The following is a 22,399-nucleotide window of genomic DNA, read 5'->3' on the forward strand; positions in this document are numbered from 1 at the left end:
ATACAACAGTTACTAATATGGCATTATGTAAAAAATGTGGATGTGTAACCGATGTGATTCTGCAATCTGTATTTGGGGTAAAAATGGGAGTTCATAACCCACTTGAATCTAATGTATGAAATATGATATGTCAAGAGCTTTGTAATGTTTTGAACAACCAATAAAAAAAAAAAAGAAGCTAGTGTGTATTCTGCTTAATATACAACAATTATCACCACTGCTGTCACTACCACTACACAGGGACTCTTTACAAGTACTCCCCAACCCAGTCAGCTGGCTGCCTGGAACAATTCATCACTGTCAGGGCTGCTGACTTCTGGCTCAGGTCTGCCTTGTTCTCTGCTGCCAGAGGGTGCTCTGTCCATAACCCTAGGACCCTGCTCTGTTCTTTGGACACATTTATGCCCAGTGAGCCTGCATATTCAGGACAGCCTTTTTGTCATGGTGCTATAGCCCTCGCCATCCAGCAAGGATGCAATGAATGCAGGCAGAGCTCGTGTATCACCCTGGCCAAGATTTTTCTGAGCTCCTTCCCCTTCCATAGCTAGAAAAGCCCAGGAGCCAAGATGAGAAGATTGAGACAATCTAAGCCGAGTTCCAAAACTGTGCGGCACTAAACAGGTATTTTTTGTGTGTGTGCATGTGGGAGGTGATTACTGGGGATTAAACCTGGTGATTTACCATTGAGTGACATCCTCAATCCTTTTTGAGAGAGGGTTTCACTAAGTTGCTCAGGGCCTCGCTAAGTTGCTGAGGCTTTGGCCTTGAACTTGAATCCTCCTGCCTCAGCTTCCCAAGTTGCTGGGATTACAGGAGCACACCACACCTGGCTAAACAAGTATTTTTGTTATGTGTGCCTGTGTGTATGTGTGTATGTGTGTGTATGTGTGTTTATGATGCTGGGGATTGAACCCAGGGCCTTGTGCATGTGAGGCAAGCATTCTACCAACTCAGCTATATTCCCAGCCCTAAACAAGTATTCTTAAAAAGAGTGTTGAAATGTCTTGGGAACCCAGGGTGCAAACACCATCCCCACTCCTAGCTATGGTGTACTGAGCACTGGACAGGGCATTTTACACACAGCATCCTGCAATCTTTGTGGTAGCACTGTGCTAAAGACAAGGAAATAGACTTAGCTAATTTTAAGTAACATGCCCCAGGCCACATAGAGGGAAGGAGCCTGGGTTCAATTTTAGAGCCCCATCAGACACCTGGCTCAGCTTTTCCTTTTCCTTTGGCTTCTCTAATCCTGGCTCTTCAGCAGGCTTAGCTGAGGGAGAAGAGGTCGGCAAAAGATTTACTGGAATATCTGGGCAAAGTCATTCCCTCTCTACAGGCCACGCCAGGTAGGACTTGGCTGCAGAGGCAGAAACCATCCTAGGCCACGCTAAGTGTCTCAGAGATAACGGACGGACAAGGTGCTGAAGTTAAGACAGCCTGGAGGCAGGGAGCAGGACTGACCATGGGAATTATTGCTAGGATTCTGTGAGGAACATCTACTGTTTTTGTTCACCGGGCATCTTCTCTGTCTTCTGGCAAAAGAAATGCTGGCTTTCTTTCAGAGAACTGCTTTCTCTCAACTCCTTTCAATCTACAGAGATGGAGATAAGCATCTACAGGACCTGGAGTATTGAAGCCACAATAACTGGCTTAGGATAATGCAAACAGGCCTTGGGGACTTTGGCTGGACTGTGGAGGGGGAAAATTCTCTTTTCATGGGCATCGTTAAGCTGTAAGGACAGAGACCAGAAATTATTGAACCCTGGTAGCCCCTCTCCTGGAAGCCTGTCCAAGGCAGAAGCCACCCGAGGGTTGCAGAGACAGTCCCACTTCCACCACTCAAGCATTTGCAGCCAGGAGTGTGGGAAGGGACTGTGCTGAAAGGACATGTCAGCTACAGGAACCAGTCAGTCCTGTTTTTCCCTGGACCAGTTTGCTTTTGAAAACAGTTCTTGCCCAAACCAATACTTTTATTAATGAGTGCTTGTTATGAGCTGGGCACGTTTGAAGGACACTACACAAGACATCTCATAACTTTTACAGCAACAGAATGAGGGAAAGTCTAATGATCCTTATTTTATAAAAGAGAAAACTGAGGCTCAGAGAGAAAAGCAATAAGGCATAAAAGCATCAAGCCAGGAAGGGGCAGACAAGAGGTGTGGACCGTGGGATTTCCAATTCCAAGGCCTACATTTGGACCCACTGGGTTACACTGCCCCCACCAGGCTCACTATTTAAAGGCACATGTTCACAGAAATGGAAATACCATTGACAAATGCCTGACCTCATAACACAAATGCACACAAAACTACAAGGTTACAATCAGATGGGCAGAAAAAGGTGTGAGGATGCAGTCAGCTGGTCAGGAGGTAAGGAAGGGGCAATATCATCATCTTAAGTGGGAAGTAAACCAGTACAATCTCTACACTAAGGGAAATTGGGCAAAAGCTATGAAAATCTCAAATGCACAAGCCCTTTTCTCTAAGCATTCTGCTTAAGGATTATTCTCCAGATTTATGTGCAGTTGTGCATCACACAGCCTAGCTGTCGCAGTACTGCTTAAAAGAGAGTCAAATGCCCAGTGGCTCAAGAGGCTTAGGCAGAAGGATCACGAGTTCAAAGCCAGCCTCAGCAAAAGTGAGGAGCCAAGCAACTCAGTGAAACCCTGTTTCTAAATAAAATACAAAAATAGGGCTGGCTTAGAGGTCAAGTGCGAGTTCAATTCCCATTTTAAAAAAAAAAAAAAGTCGTCAAATGGTCACCTTCTCTGCCTTCTCGAATTAAACAAAGTATTGATGAATAACAGCATGGCCTTCAAATATATTTTAAGGGGAAAAGGCAAGGCACTGAATAACTTGAATTTGCACAATGTCCTGTCAGTGGTGTTTAAAAAATAAATGAGAGGAAAATAAATTCACACACAATACTCATTATCTGCAGAGTCCATGTTTGTGAATGTGCCTGCTTGGCTAAAATCCACTTGTAGCCCCCAAATCAATGCTCATGGTGCTTTTGTAATCACCTGCAGATTCAGGCAGAGCAGTAAGAACTCGGAACTGCTCAACATGCACACATTACAAATGGAGGTTGGACAAGGCAGCACTCTGCCTTCTCACTTCAGCTCTTAAGACTATAAACAAGGGCTGGGGTTGTGGTTCAGTGGTGGAGCACTTGCTTAGCAAGCATGAGGCACTGAGTTCGATTCTTAGCACCACATATACATAAATAAAAGGCCCATCAACAACTAAAAAAAAAAAAAAAAAGACTGTAAACAAGCATCTTTCCCAGGTTTAGTGCTTTTTTTTTTTTCTTCACATTTTTGAGTCTTTCATTTAAAATTTCCCCCAAATGCTGTGCTGAAGTATTTGCCTCATGTTCTTATGCACAAGAAAGCTGTGAGGTGCCTCATGCATAAAACATCCATGCCAAATAAGTTCTGTTCAGGCACGAGTTACAGTGGTGTTGGCCATAAACTCAATGTTAAAGAATTGATAATATATATTAAATAAGATGTCTTTAAACAGAAATACAAAAACAATGTTATATATATATATATATATATATTTTTTTTTTTTTTTAAGAGAGACAGAAAGAATTTTAATATTTATTTTTTAGTTTTCGGCGGACACAACATCTTTGTTTGTATATGGTGCTGAGGATCGAACCTGGGCTGCACGCATGCCAGGCGAATGCACTACCGCTTGAGCCACATCCCCAGCCCGACAATGTTATATATTGACTGACAAAAATGTATCCAGACACTTTCAAAAACCTAACTATATTCCTTTTTAAAGCAAATGTTCAGTATTTACTAATTCAGCATCTGCAATGATTAAAGAACACAAATGCCAGCCAGGCACAGTGGTGCATGCCTGTAATCCTGGCGATTTGGGAGGCAGGAGGATCACAAGTTCAAAGCCAGCCTCAGCAATGCAGTGAGGTCCTAAGCAACTTAGTGAGACCCTGTACCAAACTACAAAAAAATTTAAAAAGCGTTGAGACGTGCCTCAGTGGTTAAGCACCCCGGGTTCAATCCCTGGTAATGACAAAAAACAAAACAAAACAAAAACAAAAACAAAAAATCAATTGTGGGGACAAATGCATGGAGTACTGCATGCGTGGCAAACGTTAAGGGTGCCTGAGTGGCAAACCACTCCCCTCATGCAGCAAACCGCTCACCCCGTAGGCACAGCATTGGATATAAGACTACATGTGTTGCAGTCACAGCGCTTGCTCCGCAGCTCGCTCCTCAACTGGTCGCCGCAAGGAAAGTTGGCAAGAAACTGTATTGGTGGCTGCCTGTAATCTGCTTAGCTACTGCCCGAGTATACATAATTGCACAATAAAATTAGACCTGCTTCCTGCTTGGTCTCCGTAGGATTTGATTTGTGACTCTGCAACCACACTCTCCTCTACCCTGTTCGTGGACTTCCTCAATGGACGAGAGTGAGCCCACGCCAAAAAACAAACCCACAAATACCATGAATAGTGAGAATGGACCATGTGTGAGCATGTGTGTGCATGTAGGGGTGTGCATCTGCTGGTGCATTCCTAAACAACCTCTGCAAATATCCCCAAGACACCAAGAATACTACTGGCTTCTGGAAAAGTGGTGGAAGGAACACTTTACTGTTTATTATTCCATACCTTTTCAATTTTAAACCAACTCAATGATTACCTATAGAAAGATAAATATGCAATTAAAACAAACCCAGAGCTGGGGCTGTAGCTCAGGGGCAGAGTGCTTGCCTAGCATGTGAGAGGAACTGGGTTCAATTCTCAGCACCACATAAAAATAAATAAAATAAAGGTATTGTCCATCTACAAATACAAAAAAATTAAAACAAAAAAACAACCCCAGAGACCTTTGTCTACCTTTCATGCATGACACTGTGGACTATCTCCCATGTCCACTGAGGCACTGTCATGGGTGAAGAAAGATGACCACACCCAACCTCCATACATCCACTGTCGCTGTCTGCCCACATAGGCAGAGCAGTATGAGGGGTGGGTTTCAGGGAAGGATGGGCTTGAGCTGTTGGTCATGACTCATGTCCAGTTGGGCACTGACCACATGAAAGCTCACCTGGGTGCTCTCATCATGGAAGCCCTCGAGGAAACTCTCCAGTAGCTCGTCCGCATTGTCAATCCGCTCAGCATACTCGCCTACGATCCAGATCATAGCTGCTCGGGCCTCAGGCTCGTCCAAGGAGTCCAGGTTCTCACACAGCGTGGCAATTACACTTTCATACCTGGAAAAGAAGGAAGGAGGCAGCATGTGAGCACTGAGAAAACCTGGCTTACCCTGTGGGGAGGGCCACTGGAGGCTAGAGACAGGCAACAAGTCCCTAGGAGATGGTGAGGAATGGGAATTTGAGTTGTATCTACCACATTTTGGCCTGGGGAGCAGAGCAGGGCCAGTTTAAGGGAAACAAGAAAAAATAAAGTTTTCTTCCAAGAATACTTCAACAACAACAGAGGCAGAAGGAAGAGGGGAGGAGAGAGGCCCCTCCTTCCTCTACCTTCCCACCACCCTGTCCACAGGCAAAGCCAGATCGCTCCATCACTAGGAGGATAGGTGGTACCTACTTGTTAGGGTACTTGCGGAAAATGTCCTTAATGACCACAATGGCTTCCTGGACCACGTAGTTGACCTTGGTCTGGATGAGATCAAGCAGCGTACTCACACAACGCTCGGCAGATTGCTGCGTGGAAAGAGGAGGAGGGTTGGGCAAGGTCCCTTTACCCCACTTCCAATAGAGCTGCTGGGCCAAAAAGCCCAAGTCACCCCCCACCCACCTTCCTCATTACAACACAAGAGGACAGACTCCTTCAGATAATGGGGTAGGGAACAAAGGTAGAGAATGAGTGCGAAATGATGGTCCTGGGAGGGCAGGGACATGGAGATAGGATGAGACTATGGAGAAGCCAGGGGAAGTACTCCTGAGAGTGGGGAGGACTTCCAGGCCAAGCCCTCAGGGCAGAGTGACTCCGCTTCAGCCTTACCTAACCACTCTTCCTTGTTTCATTAAGTGGATTCTTGTTATCAAACCCACTCACAGTCTGTGTGGGCCAGTCCTTCTGCCTTTATCCCCACACTCTGTGCTGACGGCCCAGGATAAGAGATTTCTTAGGATGGCCATCATGAGCATCAAGGGGAAATGCCTCCAAATGACTTAAGGGTCTGGCCTGGGGGTGATCAGCTGATTCGAGATCCTCTAGACACCACTGGACTCATTTAAGGAGAGTCCAGCTTGGTAGTCAAAAAATACCTCTCTAGGCAGAGAATGGGAAGAGGTGAAATGTCAGTACACAGGGTCTGGAGCAGTCTGGGCAGCTTGGAGAAAGATCCATGGGTAGCTGAATCAGGATATGTACTGAAGTATCAGAAAGGCAGAGCCCCTGCTCCAATGCTCTGTGAAATGAAGTTAAACCTACCAGGGCTACCACCAGCTGGTGGCTGCCCCATTGTTTTAGCTAATGCTACAGGTGAACCATGATATGATGTGTTAATTTTTCTTTTGTCTCTTTTTAGTTTTGGGGTACTGGGGATTGAACTCAGGGGCACTCGACCACTGAGTCACATCCCCAGCCTTATTTTGATTTTATTTAGAGACAGGGTCTCACTGAGTTGCTTAGTGTCTCGCCATTGCTAATGCTGGCTTTGAACTCTTGATCCTCTTGTCTCAGCCTCCTGAGCTGCTGGGATTACAGGCGTGTACTACTGCACCTGGCTGATGTGTTAATTTAATCTGCAGCAACTGGAAGGCTTAAAGGAAACTACAAAGAAGGAACCCAAATGGATCTGTATAATGGGTGTCTTGGGGGCTCCTATGGTGACCCTGAGGTCTTCCTAGACCACAAGCAGTCAGTTGATACTGCTAGGATCAGATTGGTTTCAGCTCTCTTTTCCTCGCTCAGCTAAGGAAGGAGTCCCAGAACCTCCTCACCTCCACCTTGATGGCACAGCGGCCAATGGCACGTACAGCCTTCCGTACAAAATCCACATCCACTTCTGTCGCGTACTCTTTTAGCTCTGCCAACACCTGTAACCCAAACAGAGAAAATGGACTGAAGGAATGTGATAGGGCAACCATCTGGAACATTCCTGGGTAATAAAAATGCGAAGATTCTCAGAAGGAGAGGATTCTGTCTCCTACACGAGGTGGAACACTCAGGGGAGGGAGAGACCCAGGTGCCCCAAAAGGAAGGCAAGATCAGACAATTCTTGTTGTAGGATGATCTAACTAACATATCCAATTACTACTTTGTTCTTAATTTTTGGTGCTGGGGGTTGAGGCCTGGGCCTCAGGCATGATAGGCAAGTGTTCTACCACTGAGATAGACCCTAGCCCTTTTTAAAATTTGTATTTTGAGATAGGGCCTTGCTTAATTGCCCAGGCTAACCTTAAACTTGCTATCCTCCTGCCTCTGCTTCCTGAATAGCTGGGATTACAGATGTATATGACTAGCTTGGGAGAACATTCTTTTTTTTTTGTAGGAGGGTGGATACTGGGGATTGAACTCAGGAGCACTCAACCACTGGGCCACATCCCCAGCCCTATTTTGTATTTTATTCAGAAACAGGGTCTCAGCAATGCTGAGGGTGGCTTTGAACTTGCAATGCCCTTGTCTCAGCCTCCCCAGCTACTGGGATTACAGACATGCACCATCATGCCTGGCTTGGGAGAACATTCTTTAACAACATAATATCAAAGTTTTTAAAAATCTGCTTATAAAGGGGTTCGGGTTGTAACTCAGCAGTAGAGTGCTCGCATAGCACGTGCAAGGTCCTGGATTCAATCCTCAGTACCACATGAAAAATAAATAAATAAACAAATAAATAAAGGTATTGTGTCCAACTACAACTAAAAAATAAATATTAAAAAAATAAAAAATTTGCTTATGAAGCTCCAGGTCCCATGGTTAATATTCTCATTATTCTGAACTGTTCACAGAATTATCAACTGACCCAAAGACCAGAGCTAGTAGGTGAGGTAGCTATCTGATATGGAAGCCTGTGCCTTGCACAACCACACTATGCTCACCTGAGCAATGTTGGCCTGGGAGGCCAGGCGGATCATAATGTCCAGCTTCTCCAGCTTCACGTAGATGGGGTCATTATATTTAACAAAGAAGACCTTCATCTCATGCTTCAGGATCTCAGGCCTGGTGGCAGGGCAGGATGCCCAGAGAGCAGAAAGCAAGGCATGAACCCCATGAAAAAAAACTCTCCACATATGCTGAGACATTTCTGGGGTCTGAGGTGGAGTCTGATGTTCAAGGAAGCAAAGCCACTGTTGTGGCTGTATGTTCCCAGGGAAAGCCTGAGCAAAGTTCTGCCTGGTTATTGCCTGTCCACACCTCAGGAAGGGGAGAGGAAATACAGCAAGAGACAGTTCATATTCAAAGGCAGCAATTATTGGGCAAAGGTTCCAAACCCAGCTTGTGACCTCAGGACTCTATTTCCTCATTTGTGAAGTGGGAATGACACTGCAGGAAAACTCTATGCTGCAGGCTTGTGTCTGCTAATCTCAGAAAGGCCTGGCATATGGCGACAATTCTCTGAATGATAAAGGTGGTTGACTGTACCTAGGCCATTTGTATAAACAATATGGTTTATGCCTAACACCTGCTTTCCTTCTTAGAGTCTGAAACTGGTGGGTGCCCTCAATGAAAACCTTGTGAACTGTCTCACTTAGGCTGCCCTTGGCAGAAATATTCCATGTCTTCCTGTACTTTTTTTTTTTTTTTTTAAATACTGAGATTGAACCCAGGGACACTTAATTACTAAACCACATATATGTGTTTTTATTTTGAAAGAGGGTCTCACTAAGTTGCCTGGGGTCTTGCTAAATTGCTGAGGCTGATCTCAAACTTGCAATCCTCCTGCTGATCCCAAGTTGCTAGGATTACAGGCATGCACCACCACACCTGGCACGTGTTCCTATACTTTGTTACTGGGGTGGAGTATGCTCTATCCGACTTGCCAAGGGAGGGAGGGACCAGGAGAAATCCCTCATGGATTCCTCCAGACTCTGAAATATTTATCCCCTTATGATCCAGCTGTGTGTCTTCACATGCCACTCTAACAGATCTTACCCAGAAGCATAACTATATGCTGAATCCCAGGAAACCTGCTGGTAAATCTCTGAACATGGTCTTGGGTGCCTTGTCCCAGACATCTACACAATCTGCTGGTTTTATGAGTCAGGAAGCATCTAACATGATGGACTCCTGCCTCAGAGAAGGCACTTGCTAGGCAGGACCTGTCACTAGCTGAGCACTTTCACTTTTTAATTTTTATTTTTTGATACCAGGGATTGAACTCAGGGGTGCTTAACCACTAAGCTATATCTCCAGCCATTTTTTATATTTTAGAGACAGGGTCGCATTGGGTTGGTTAGGGCTTGGATAAGTTGCTGAGTCTGGCTTTGAACTTGCAATTCTCCTATTGTAGGCTTTCGAGCTGCTGGGATCATAGGCACACTTCCACATTTATCATTGCTCCTCCCTCAAATGCAATGGTTTTTGGACCTCAACTGACACCACCCACTGCAATTTTCTTAGTCAAGAGAACCTCAGTGAGGTTGTGAGGCTTATACTAGGTCACATGCTAACAAGGGTAGGAGCAAGATGAGAGTCACCACCCCAACGCCTACTCCTTTGCCTTTTCTAGAACAGAAACCAATACAGAAACACAAAATGACAATTTAACAAAACCTTTTCTATCATCAGGAAAAGGGATGAGGACAGAAGGTAAAGAAGGGAGGTGTCAGGGCAGAAAGAGGAGCAGCCCAGGCACTCACTGCTGCCACATAGACTGCAGGAGATCCTGGCCAAGCCAGGAGCCTCTGTCCTGCTACAGAGAGGAGGCAAGACTGGAGCTGGGCAGCAGGAAGATGATTTCTGTAAGCAGGACTGGGTAAAAGCTGCCTAACCATGTGTCAGGGCTGGGCTAGGCCAGGTGTGCACAATAGGGACAACTTCTTAAGAGATTTACCATGTTAAATATGGCACAGGGAGCCCTTCATGCTGATCTGGATCTACAAGTCCCTACACCTTACTAAATCCAGTAACCCAAGGGCTCTGACAGGTAAAGACCCTAACTGCAACTTTAACACCCTAGTCTGATGGCTATGTTTAGGTACTTGGAAAGTTTTCCCATATTTACTTCCCAAATCTTCACAAATGTCCCAGTTCCACTGATATCTCTGGATCCCCAAGAGTATACTAAGAACCAGATTGTAACTACAACAAAGAGGGTGTACCACCTTCCGAGAGAATGACTATAAGCCCTTGTTCTCTGTGCACCCTGCTCCCAGCAATGGGGCTACTGTAACATGTGAATGCTCTATGGTCATTTGCTACTGCCAAGTCCTGATTGTTGAGTAAATCATTTGACCTAAAGGGCAGGGGGTAGAACTCAGGAGGCCAATCCCACCCTTCAGAGCTTCAGGACTCCTTCACTCACAGTCACTTCTCAGAAAGGAGATCATTCCAGAGACCCCTTCTGAGGGGTCTATTCAATGTGTTTCAGCCCCTGCCAATCCCAGGTTGCAGACCCCTTACCTTGGGATCAGAAGCTTACTGCAGTCATTCTCTCAGGGAATAGAGAAAGAGGCACCTGGACATGGTGATGACTTTGCTCTGCCCCTTCCCCAGGCCTAGAGGCTGATGCCTCACCATCTCCAAGGCTTCTAAGCTCAAGAGAATTTGATTAGACCTATGGATTCTGTCCCCAAGAAAAATGCACGCACGCGCACACACACACAGCAGCCCCATGCTAACCTCTACCGAGCCTGCTCCCTGAAGGGGCAAGGGCTTCAAGGACTTGGCCCTGTTGACATTCTGGGCCAGATAGTTTCTTGTCATGGGGGACTATCCAGCACTGTAGAATGCTGAGCAGTGTTCCTAGCCTCTATCTACTAAATGCTAGCAGTATCCAGTTGGGACAACCAAAAGTGTCCCAGACACCACCAAATGTCCTTGGGGTTAAACGTGCTCTGCTGATAACCCCTGGTTTAAGGGATTTTTTAGATTTCCTGCATAGTAACAGGTCAGTTTTGCTTGAGAGCCCATTCCCAGGAGTGCACGCTGAACATGTGTGTGGTGGCCTTTGTACCTTTTCTGCACGATAAGGTTGATGTTGCGCAGGGCCACATACTGCAGCTCTGGCTCAGCCGACAGCAGTGTGACCAGGGGCGGGGCCAGCTTCTTGAGCAGTGTGCCGTAATAATCTAGGTCCTTGGACAACATCTCCATGAACTTCATGAGCACCTTCACAGCAGACAGCACCACAGCAGAGTTGGCATGGGAGAGCCTGGGTGTGACCCGCTCACAGATGCTGGGGTCCAGCAGTTCCGGCAGGGCAAAGAGTAGAGATAGACAGGGGATATGTTCTGTTTAGTTATCAAGATAGCATGTCTTTTAACAGGAGGAAGATCTAGGTCATGGTGCCTGCTCACTGAACCAAGCAGGCTCACATCACTCTAAGCCTTAGTTTCTTTATCTATAAAGCTGAGACAATGAAGCTTACTTCACAGGGTTGCTGGGGCCCTTACATGAGATAACACATAAAAAGAATGGGCAGTGCCTGGCATACAGTAGATGAGACAAAAGTCAGCTCCTTCCTTTCCCCCCGACTACCAGGACATTCAAATGGGGCAGGATGTCATGCTGGTTGAGACCAAGGGTCAGATGAGTCCTAGCTAGGTACCTGCACCCTCTCTAAGCCACAGTTTCCTCATCTGCAAGATGGCAGATGATAATAAGGTACCCTTCACAGAGTTTCTAAAGATTATCTATGTGTACAGAGGGTCCAGCATTGCCCAGGGCACCCTGTGAAAACTCAGTGAATGGCTGATTTCTTCACTCAAGATAGCTCTGACGTTATCTAGCTGAGGTGACTGAGGTTCTTGTCAGCTCTCAGGTCAGGCCCTTTCTGTAACCACAGCAAGAAGTGAGTTGACTACCTGTAGCCACACTACTGACCGCCTGGCTCTAGAGACATGAAGGGTGGGCTGGCTCCCTCGAGGAAAGGTACTTAGAGATGGTGCCAGGGGAAAAGCCCTGTGAAGGGGCCCACTTAGCTCATGGTTGGACCCTCCACAGGATCAAGTTCAGGTGGGCTGGTAAGGGTCATCCAGCTTACCTCTGGGCCTCACGGTCGTCCTTGGGTGTGTAGTTGGCCAGGCAGTCCAGGATGAAAATCTGGCCCCACTCAGTGCACTCATTCAGGGCTGTCAGCAGCTTGTTGATGGACTGTGGGTTCAGGTCGAGCAGGTTGCTGCTGGGGTGAGACTCGGCGATCTCTGAGAGGGCAGCCACAGCATTTGCCACCACCTGGTTGAGAGGATGGAAGGGCAGAGCCTGGGGACACTGTACTTGGCCAGGGGGCAAAGGGGCTAATGACACTAGCTAGTCAGAAGTGGGACACCCTGAAAGGAATATGACCACGCAAGCAGGTCTAAGTCTCATCGAGGCCCACTTCAGGCACTCACCCTGTCGATGCCTCTGCAAATTGCAACTAAAATAAAATAAGCATATTGCACAAAACAAAACAGAACAAGAAAGCCCCAGCTTCAAGTGCTTGGCGGCAGAAAGCATTCCAGCTACCTAACACAACAACCTGGTTACCAGCCACAGCTGTGAACTGCTGCCATCACCACCCAGACACATTCTAGTGTTCTGTCTTCCACACTATGCCACTCCAAGGGCAACCCTCTATAATCCCTGGATGATATGCGGAAACAGAAAAGAACAGCTTATATATGGTCTTGGTGAGGAGATAGTGATGATGACAATGACTGGAAGGGGAAGAAGACACTAGTACCAACTGCACTACGTAGCAAGCCATGACCATTACCTTCCAGCATTCCTGCCATCATAGAGAATTAGATTCATCTTACTGATGAAGAGGGCTCCAAAACATTAGGCAGCTTGCCCAAATTCAGGCAGCTAGTAGAGGACACAGAAGAGAATCCAGATCTAGTCTCTTGCAAAGATGGTTCCTAAACCACCACAAGGTACAGGAACAATGGCACTCAACAAAACTCTGATTTCTAAGAACAAGAGACTGCCCAGCAGACTGTCAAGCCAAGGTCTTCCCTGGCAACCCAGAAAGTGGCTGAGTGAGTGGCAGTTGACTTACCATGGGGTTGGAGTCAGAGATGAGGTCTTTAAGGGTGTCCAGGAAGCCCTGGTCCTCCACCAGCTGGGCATTGATGTCATGGAGCTTGGCTACACACACGGCTGCTGTCTTGCGCACATATGGATCCTCATCCTTCAGGCACTTCCGGAGTGGCTCACACAGGTACTCAGTGATCTTGTCAACTCGAATGCAGCCCATGGTCCGCACAGCCAGGGCCCGGATGAGGGGGTTGGGGTCCTCACAGTCCTGAGGGGAAGGAACCATTGGTCAGGGGCAGGAACAAGACAAGTCATGTGGCTTCCAGTTCTTCCTGGCCTGCAGCTCTGAGCTTACGGCTGAGAACCATCTGGCAGTTGCTATGGGATAACTATGGGTTATCTATGGGTAATAACCACCAACCATAATCAACAGCACTGCAGGTAAACGCCATGCAATAGACACCAAGCCCTTGCCAGATGCTGTATAGGAACTCTGCATACAGTCTTCTCTGATCCTCCCAGCAAACATACAATATTGGCTCCATTTCACAGGTAAAGAAGTTAAGGCTCTCAAATCCACAACCACTAGCACCATGACCCTCAGTCTTTACCCTGCTAGGAAACCCTGATTTTCCTGTATGTGTGCATGCAGAGAGAAAGAGAGCCCTCTGCTGGAGGAAGAGGCCCTTAGCCTGCACAGGAAGGAAGCAGCAGTGTGAAGATCTGGGAAGGGGTTAGAATATTTCTATTCAGGGCCACAGGACAACACCCCAAAGAGATGGGGGAAACGGAGCAGGGAGCACCCACTGTCACCAAGCTCCTGCTCACCTTCACAAAGGTGTTGACAGCCATAATGGCCATGTCAGGCTGACTCTTGGCATAGTTCATCAAGTACAGGTACACCAGCTTCTTCAGCTCTAGGTTGTCTGTTTGCATGCAGTTCACCACATCGGGGAAGAGGGCACTGAAAGGACAAACTGATGTCAGTATGGAGCAGGCTGAAGATAGGAAGAGCAAGAGGGAGACAGAGGGCAAGAGGGAAGCTGAAAGATAAACAGAACTTCTGATAAAATAAGGGTATTAGCTATGCTGGTCCCTGAACACTTGATAGGAGAAATAGAAGCCCAAAGGGCAATTTTATTATTATTATTATTTTTTTTTTTTGGTACCAGGGATTGAACCCAGAGGCAATTAATCACTGAGTCACATTCCCAGACCTTTTTATGTTTTATTTTGAGACAGGGTCTCCCTGAGATACTTAAGGCCTTGCTAAATTGCTGAGGCTAGCTTTGAATGCATGATCTTCCTGCCTCAGCACTGGGATTACAGGTGTGCGCCACCATGCCTGGTCAAAGGGTAATTTTTAAAAAATATATATTTAGTTGTAGATGAACACAATGACTTTATTTTGTTTATTTAATTTATTTTATGTAGTGTTGGGCATCGAACTCAGTGCCTTATGTGTGCTAGGCAAGTGCTGAGCCACAACCACAGCCCCAAAGGGTAATTTTAAAAGCAAAAAGTCCTCAAACATGAGCTTTGGAGCCTGTTAAACCTAGGTCTGTATATATTTTTGTTTTCTTTTTAATACTGGGGATTGAACTCAGGGGAGCTCTACCACTGAGTTACCCCCATCCTTTTTATTTTTTGAGACAGGGTCACACTAAATTGCTAAAGCTGGCTCTGAACTTGACACCCTCCTGCCTCAGCCACCTGAGTACCTGGTATTACACCATACCCAGTTCCAGTTCTGCCTCTTGCTTTGTGGCTTTTTATTCTGGTGGCACGGGAGATTGAACCCAGAGTCTTGGGGGGCATGCTACGTAAGTGCTCTATCATTAAGTGACAGCCCTAATTTTTTCCCCCCAGTACTGGGTTATCAAACCTGGAGTTTTGAGCATGGAAGGCAAGAGCTCTACTACTGAGCTATATCCCCAGCCCTCAGTTCTGCCTCTTGCTAGTTGTATGACACTAGGAAGCTTCCTCCAGCCCTTGGACCTCAGTTTCCTTATTTGCAAGAAAGGTGCAGCAGAAATTCACTTTGGAGTTGGGGATGTAGTTCAGTGATGGAGAGCTTGCCTAGCACACTGGAGGTCCTGGGTTCAAGCCCTAGCATTGCAAAAACAACAACAACCACCACCACAACAAAAAGCTCACAACCACTAAAAAACAAAATAATAACAACAACAAAAACCCCATCTCACATTACAGGGCCCTAGTGAATTAAATGAGACAATGTACTTACCGTATCTGGCAGGTGCTATGTAAATGAAAACACTTATTTTCCCCTCTGTACTTAACAGGGCCCCTTATATTGGGCTGCTGGTTCTAGAGGGTCATAGGGAAGCAGGGATGAATGTGCTGCTTTCACAAAGGCCAGCTCTGGCACCCACTAAGAAAGAACCAGCAAAGCATGAATGGAGTACAAGCTACATGCCAGGATGATTAGTGCTAAGGTTCTGACATACTTCAATTCATTTAGTGTCCCAAGAAGCCAAGGAGTGTCCCATTTTACAGACAACAATACTGAGGTTCGTAAGTGTTAACCTGCCTAAGGAGCCAGGTCTAACTCCAAAGTGTGTGCTCTTGATCCCTGCTAGACTGGGTAGAGCCCTTCACAACAAGGTGCCCAATGGTTCCAGATTCACAGGCCCTTTTGAGAATGAAATGTGGTTAGAGGTCAATTTTCTGTCTCTGGAACCATCACCTTCCCTCTCATTTCTTATGCTTTTACTGACAAGGACATGGCAGCACTGAGACATAAAAGGTCAAAGAGAACTTCCTCAGCCCCCACAGGCAGGAGTCCTGCCAGGCTAAAACTGATGCTACACCACCCTGGGAGATGACACATCAGGAAGAACAGGGGGCAAGGAGAGGAGGGGGAAGTGCCGATGAGCCTGGCTTTCTCTCTGGCCCATAACATCAGCAAAGGAAGCTCTTCGGAGGTGGAGGAACAAAGATATTTCCTCCGAGAGGAGGTGACAGTAGTATTCTAGTTGAAGGAGAGTAGCTTTGCTCTGGGACAAACTGAACCTGGAAGAAGGCCCAGTTTTCCAGCAGAAAAATATATACGTCCTCCTCAAGTCTCTGGGTAAGAGTTTTTGAGTGTTGGCAGAAGGGCCTTGTGGAGGATAGCAATGGGATGGGCAATCTGTGGGGGAAGTCCAGGGCAGTGTCATCATGTTGTGGGACCATTATGCCGGGGAGCTGCTCCACATCAGCACCAGGCCTGAGACACAAGCTGGGCAAAAGCAGCCTGGATTTGAATTTCAGAAGGGCTGCGTTTCAGTTCTAGTTCTGCCACTAACCACATGACCGTTAGATGGTCATTTTCTTCCTTCTTTTTATTGTTTCTCTGACAGTAAGAACATCATTGCCTACAATGAAAACTGTAAGGAACTATTGAGAAATCATATCCAAAAGTGTTGTGCAGACTCTCAAGCACCGTACAAATATTAAGTTGTTATAAAATCCATCCCTGTCTTTGGGGATTTCACAATCTGATGGGCAGGAAAACACAGGTGCATGCAGTAATAAGAATAGTCAAGAATCAGTGCTGGGTGATAGGAACAAAGAGCAAAAGCTGAATTTATAACAGGACCCTGGGCAATGAGGGAAGGCAACAGGGAAAAGGTGAACCTTGCATGGGCTTTAAAAGATGGGAAAACAAGCTGAGAAAACAGGCATTCCAGGCGCTGGAAAAGCTGGAGCAAAGGTGTGGCACTATTTCTTTCTTTTTTATTTTTTTTTATTTTTTAGTTTTCGGCAGACACAACATCTTTGTTTGTATGTGGTGCTGAGGATCGAACCAGGGCTGCATGCATGCCAGACAGGCGCGCTACCGCTTGAGCCACATCCCCAGCCCAATGTGGCACTATTTCTACATGAGATCTGTTCCAACTCAGGTGCAAACCAGAGGTTGCACACTGGCAGCAAATTAGAGTAATCCAATCTGTAGGTGTGCTTTGCTTGAACCACACTATATTTGTTTACTATCGTTTGGTGATTTAAAAAATGAAAACATCCAGACTTCCTGTTCTTTTTAAAACCCAGAAGACCTGGCCACACTGGGTTCATCTTCCCTGGTTAGCAACAAACCTCTGGAGCTTCTGCGAATGTTCACGTCACACCCACTCCAACACCTGCTGCCTTTTCAACCCAGTACACTTCACTCATTCTATTATCACCTGACCCATCAGCGTCTGAGCTCATGACTCCTGTGCAAACAAAACCCTGTTTGGAAAGAAGGTTCACAAAAGGAGCTGTATGGGTCTCTAGGTACACTAAAGGAGGAATCTGACCTGAACCCAAGCTCTCCACCCTCCCGTCAGCAGCACCTGGCTGCCACCCAGCCTACTCTTGCACACCTGACATCTTTGCCCACAGTCATCGATGCGATCACTTTCTTTACCGCCTCCTTCTTCTTCTCCTTCTTGTCACTGTTGAGCTCTGCCTTCAGCTCGAAGATCTCCCCTAAGAAAAGTAGGAAGGCATGAATGATCCATCCCCAGGGGATAAGTTCCTGTCCCCAAACTCCCAAGAATGGCAGGGAGGCAGAGGGCAGCTTTAGGCCCCTGGCCTTAGGTGGGATAGGTGACAGTGAGGAGTGACAGTTATTAAGATGGAAGACTGGAGTGTCACACTGCACCAAACGAAAGGAACTGTGGAGACTACAATGATCTTGAGGGGGACAAAAAACAGGCAAGCAGGGTCTGCTCAGCCAGACTGCGAAAAATGAAAAGGAAAGCAAAGTTCTCCTCAGGTCCCTCGCTGAACCAGACGCCCTCAAGACTGGGTGCTCAAGGACTGGGGGGAGCTGGGGAGAGGGGAGGAATTGATCCCACACGTAGGCTTTTCCTGTTTTCCTAGAATCTCGAGTTCAAACAGCTTGCTCAGGGTTTCACTTCCTGAGCCACAAGTGATTGCTCAGCTTGGAAAATTGGAATTCAGCTGCCCCAACATGTAATCAATTGTTCTTAAGAACTTGATAATACAGAAAAAGGAAACAAGGAAGTAGGGCTGTTTCAGATCTTCCACAGAGAGCCAGTCAGGACCTCCTTGCAGGTTAGGAGGACAGGATGTATTTCCTGAGCCTTTCTCTGAGCCCTGTACCACACTTACTTTTTCCCATGCCTTTTTCATTCGTCTTCATGCCAACTCTTCATTCCAAACTCACACTCCATTTTACAGGTGGGTGTAATAGGTATAGTAACTTACACACAGCTACCAGATAGGAGGGCCAAGATTTGAAACCAGGTCTGTCCTAAGTCTGCTCTAAACCCCTATGCTTGGGCCTAACTCAAAACACTCCTTTTTGCCCCTCTGAACCTGTTTCCTGGCCTCTTCTCTCTCCCTTGAATAGGGTGCTGAATTCTCCCATTTAACACTCAGAGGTGAAACACTTGCTGGGTGCCTTGCTGGTGGTCTATGCTAAAGGTGGCAGCTGTTGTTATTCTGCCACATGACCCTCTGCCTTTAGATCCCTCTTTTGTAGAGTAAGAATCCTGGACTTCCTTCTCAGGATTCTTACTGAAGCAGGGACTATAATGTGGAAGAAAATGCTGAGAAAGTTCTAGGTGGGTTTACAATGAGAAAAAGGGAAACCAGTAGGTTCTGTATCATGACTGGACAATGCGGTGCTCAGAAGAGAACCTAAGATGAGAGACAGCAAACATGGTTAATTAAGAACAATCACATAGCACAACCCCGGGGCAAGGCTGCATTGAGGATATTGCTCAATGGAGTCGGAAGAATCTGCAGATCTTGCAGTTCAAATTTATCAAGGAACATGTGCCTTTCTCCTGCAAGAGAGTGAGGGGAGGGCTTCTGGTTGTTCTGGGATCCAACAGAACATGATGATCTTGACCCTAGACTATTCTGCAGGGCTGCCCCTGCTTTTCACTCAAAGTGGCCAGATATAGTACAACCGCCATTAATTAATGGGTCTCATCCCCAAGAAGGCTGAGGGGTGACCCTGGGATCTGACTGCCTCTGAAATGTATCCTTTGTCTATTGGGTCCCTCAATCAAGTCTACCTCCTCAATCACATAAAAGGCATTCAATTCTCTCTCCCCAAAGCTACTCCCCACCACTGCCAGGCTCAGGTGCCATCAGGTCTCATCAGAGCTGTGGTCCTTGTCTCCCCACTTCCCTCTAATCCTTTATTAGAATCTGCCTTGGACTTTACCTTGCTTAAAAACCATCACTGGGGCTGGAGTTGTAGCTCAGTGGTAAAGTGCTTGCCTAGCATGTGTGAGGCACTAGGTTCGATTCTCAGCACCACATATAAATAAATAAATATATTATGTCCATCTACAACTAAAAAACAAAAAAAAAAAAAGAAAGAAATATATATATATATATATATAAAAAAAATCTATCACTAATGGTCTGGGGATATAGTCCAGTGGTAGAGTGCTTACCTGGCACATGCGAGGCCCTGGGTTAGATCTCCAGCACTGCACCACACACACCCCACTGATGTCAAATTTGAAATCTGAACCCAGGAATCTCTCTCCAGACATTTTCCCCAGAAGAAAACCCCACCATTGATACTCTGCTACACATGGTGTGAAGCTCTTTGATTCCTGCATGCCTCTCTGGCCCCTTCTAGCTCCTCAGCAAGGAAACTGCTTTCCTTTCCTGGATGAATCATGGGTAGAGCATTTACTCCCTCCCCTTCCCACACCCTTTTCTACCTGGAGTACTTCCACAGCCTTCTGTACCCCCACCCTTCAACACGGCTGCTACTTCATAGACTATCTTCCCAGTTCAACCTCAAGCAAAGCCAGGTCAGGTCTCTTTCCCTCCACATGGGAGGTACTCAATAAAAACCAGCAAGTATGTAGTTTCAGCTTTTAGGAGGCTGAGGCTGGAGGTCACTTAAGCCCAGGATGTCAAGGTTAGCCCGGGCAACATAGTGAGAACCTGTTTCTTACAACAAAACAGAACAGGCTGGATCAATAAATAAAATGCTTGCTGAGGGACAGAGTTTAGGACCTGACTCATGTGATTCAATAAGAGACTATCTGGGGCTGGGATTGTGGCTCAGCGGTAGAGCACTCATCTAGCATGGTGAGACCCTGGATTCGATCCTCAGCACCACATAAAAATAAATAAAATAAAGGTATTGTGTCCAACTACTTCTAAAAAATAAATGTTAAAAAAATAAAAAAGACTATCTGGTCAGTAGGTATGTGTCAATAGCACCTGCAAGGAAGGAATGGAGAGGAAGGGCCAGCCAGAGAGATGCTTACAGGGTTAAAGCACACTTGCCAGCCACAACAACATCCATCATTTCCTTAAAAACAGGGGGAAAAAAATCTCCGACGACATAAGCCTACTTAGCATATTTTAGTGCAGCAACTCCACTGCCTTAATATTGAGTCATTAGAACTGTTGGGAAATGTTTATGATAACATTATGTGAAAAACAGGATGGAACTCTGACTACAACCATGGAAAACATGTGCCCATGGATAAGGACCAGACACACAAGGCCCCCTACCCCCAAATGAGATTGCTGATAAGATTGTGTTTCCTCCCCCAACCAGAAGTGAAAAAATATATATATTTTAAGTATTTTAAGCTGTGGGGAACAAAGAGGGTTTTTTTTCCCCCATACTTGGAGCTAATGCTCTTTCCTTCCTGAGTTCTAAAAGAAGCAATCAATTTCTTAATACTCTCAACAATTTAATTTTCTGACTTCACAAGGTAAAGAAATTCTAGGCCATTCCCACCAATATCTCCAGGCTTCCACTCTGCCCCTGTTCCCCAGTCCCCCAGATAGCAAGCAGAAGGGTCAAGCAGGCAAATAACAGGGCAGGCCCATGATGAAACATATCATACCTTTCTTGGTTGTAGTGAAATACTTCGAATCAGTCATTTTGGTCCCTTATCTGTGGTCACACTCTGCAAGACAGAAAAGAGACGAGTGATTCTGAGTTGTGTTCCATTCCATTTTCAGTTAGGGTGTTCAGGGGAGGAGGAAAGAAAGGATCCAGCACACATATGGTAGGGAAAGATAGCTGCTGATACCCTCTTCTGCAGTATCAGGGACTGAACCCAGTGCATGCTGGGTGCATGTGCTCTACCACATCCCCAGGCCTTATTATTTTGAGACAGGGTCTCACTAAGTTGTCCAGGCTGGCCTTGGACTTACCCTACCTCAGCCTCCTGATTCACTGGCATTACAGGTGCTCCACTGTGCTCAGTTAGCTGCTTATCTCTTTATTGGGCCAATGAACTGTTAGACCATGGCGAATCAAATTTTGGAGGGAAATTCTGAAGACTCAATCACATTTTAAAATGTGCTTATCTTCTGAGCCAGCAATTCTATTTCTAGGAATCCCTCCCATGAAGTATCTGCTAGTAAGGATACCTTGGGTTTACTGCATCACTATCCATACAATGCAGCACTGGAAAGAACTTAAATGCCTATTAATAGGAATAATTAAGTACCCTCGAAGAGTCCACAGATTAAAAAGCAATATGACTCCATTTCTGTATGATGCACCATAGTGCAATCTACTGTCATATGTAACTAATTAGAACAACAACAAAAGGCAACATGAAGTCCCTTCATGACACTCACCAAACCTATCAGGGTTCTTCTTCTTCTTTTTAAAAAACCATTTATTTATATATTTATCTGAGGTGCTGAGGATTGAACCCAGTGCCTCACATATGCTAGGAAAGCGCTCTACCACTGAGTCATACCCCAGCCCCCTTCTTCTTTTTTTTAATTAGAGCTTTATAGTTACACATAGTAGTTGGGTTCATTCTGACAAAATCATACATGAATGGAATTTGATTTTGGCTCATGATTCCACTCTTTTCCCCGCTGTCCTCCCTGCCCTCCCCCATTTTCCTTTCTCTACTAGACTTCTTTCACTTGTCTATATATTTCTATTTGATTGGTTCTTTTTTACTTATAAAGGTGAAATTCCCTGTAGTATATTTATACATGCACATAACATGATTTTTAAAGAATTCATTCTGTATCGCCTTCCCTTTCCCACCCTTCTATCCTGCCTCTGGATCTCCTTCTACATTACTGATCTTCCTTTTATCTCTATAACTTACTCTTCCCTCTCCCTTTCCTTTACCAGCAAATGCTGTAATTTCGTTTTTCTTTATGGCTGAGAAAAATTCCACTGTGTGTGTCTGTCACAATTTCTTAATCCATTCATCTATTGTCAGGCACCTGGGTTGATTCCATATTTTAGCTATTGTGAATTGTGCTGCTATAAACACTGAGGTAGCTGTAT

At 45.9% G+C, this 22,399-nt stretch overlaps 1 protein-coding gene across 2 annotated transcripts in view; it reads right to left on the reverse strand.

The window, feature by feature from the left end:
• The window catches only part of Ap1b1 (adaptor related protein complex 1 subunit beta 1), a 61,088-nt gene that overhangs the window by 19,791 nt on the left and 18,898 nt on the right, over nucleotides 1-22,399 (reverse strand). Inside the window, exons 2-11 of one of the 2 annotated variants that reach the window (XM_076837404.2) lie at nucleotides 20,979-21,041; nucleotides 17,499-17,604; nucleotides 13,960-14,095; nucleotides 13,154-13,399; nucleotides 12,155-12,345; nucleotides 11,126-11,347; nucleotides 8,049-8,169; nucleotides 6,951-7,046; nucleotides 5,590-5,705; nucleotides 5,087-5,252 (exon numbers count right to left, since the gene is read on the reverse strand). In XM_076837404.2, the coding sequence (XP_076693519.2) occupies nucleotides 5,087-5,252; nucleotides 5,590-5,705; nucleotides 6,951-7,046; nucleotides 8,049-8,169; nucleotides 11,126-11,347; nucleotides 12,155-12,345; nucleotides 13,154-13,399; nucleotides 13,960-14,095; nucleotides 17,499-17,604; nucleotides 20,979-21,015 (1,437 nt within the window). In that variant the 5' untranslated portion in view covers nucleotides 21,016-21,041. The remainder of the gene's footprint in view (nucleotides 1-5,086; nucleotides 5,253-5,589; nucleotides 5,706-6,950; nucleotides 7,047-8,048; nucleotides 8,170-11,125; nucleotides 11,348-12,154; nucleotides 12,346-13,153; nucleotides 13,400-13,959; nucleotides 14,096-17,498; nucleotides 17,605-20,978; nucleotides 21,042-22,399) is intronic. The other variant, XM_076837405.2, reaches the window with a different exon arrangement.

The sequence above is a fragment of the Callospermophilus lateralis genome, chromosome 1 (genome assembly GCF_048772815.1).
Source record: "Callospermophilus lateralis isolate mCalLat2 chromosome 1, mCalLat2.hap1, whole genome shotgun sequence".
In the NCBI taxonomy this organism is placed as follows: Eukaryota; Metazoa; Chordata; class Mammalia; order Rodentia; family Sciuridae; genus Callospermophilus; species Callospermophilus lateralis.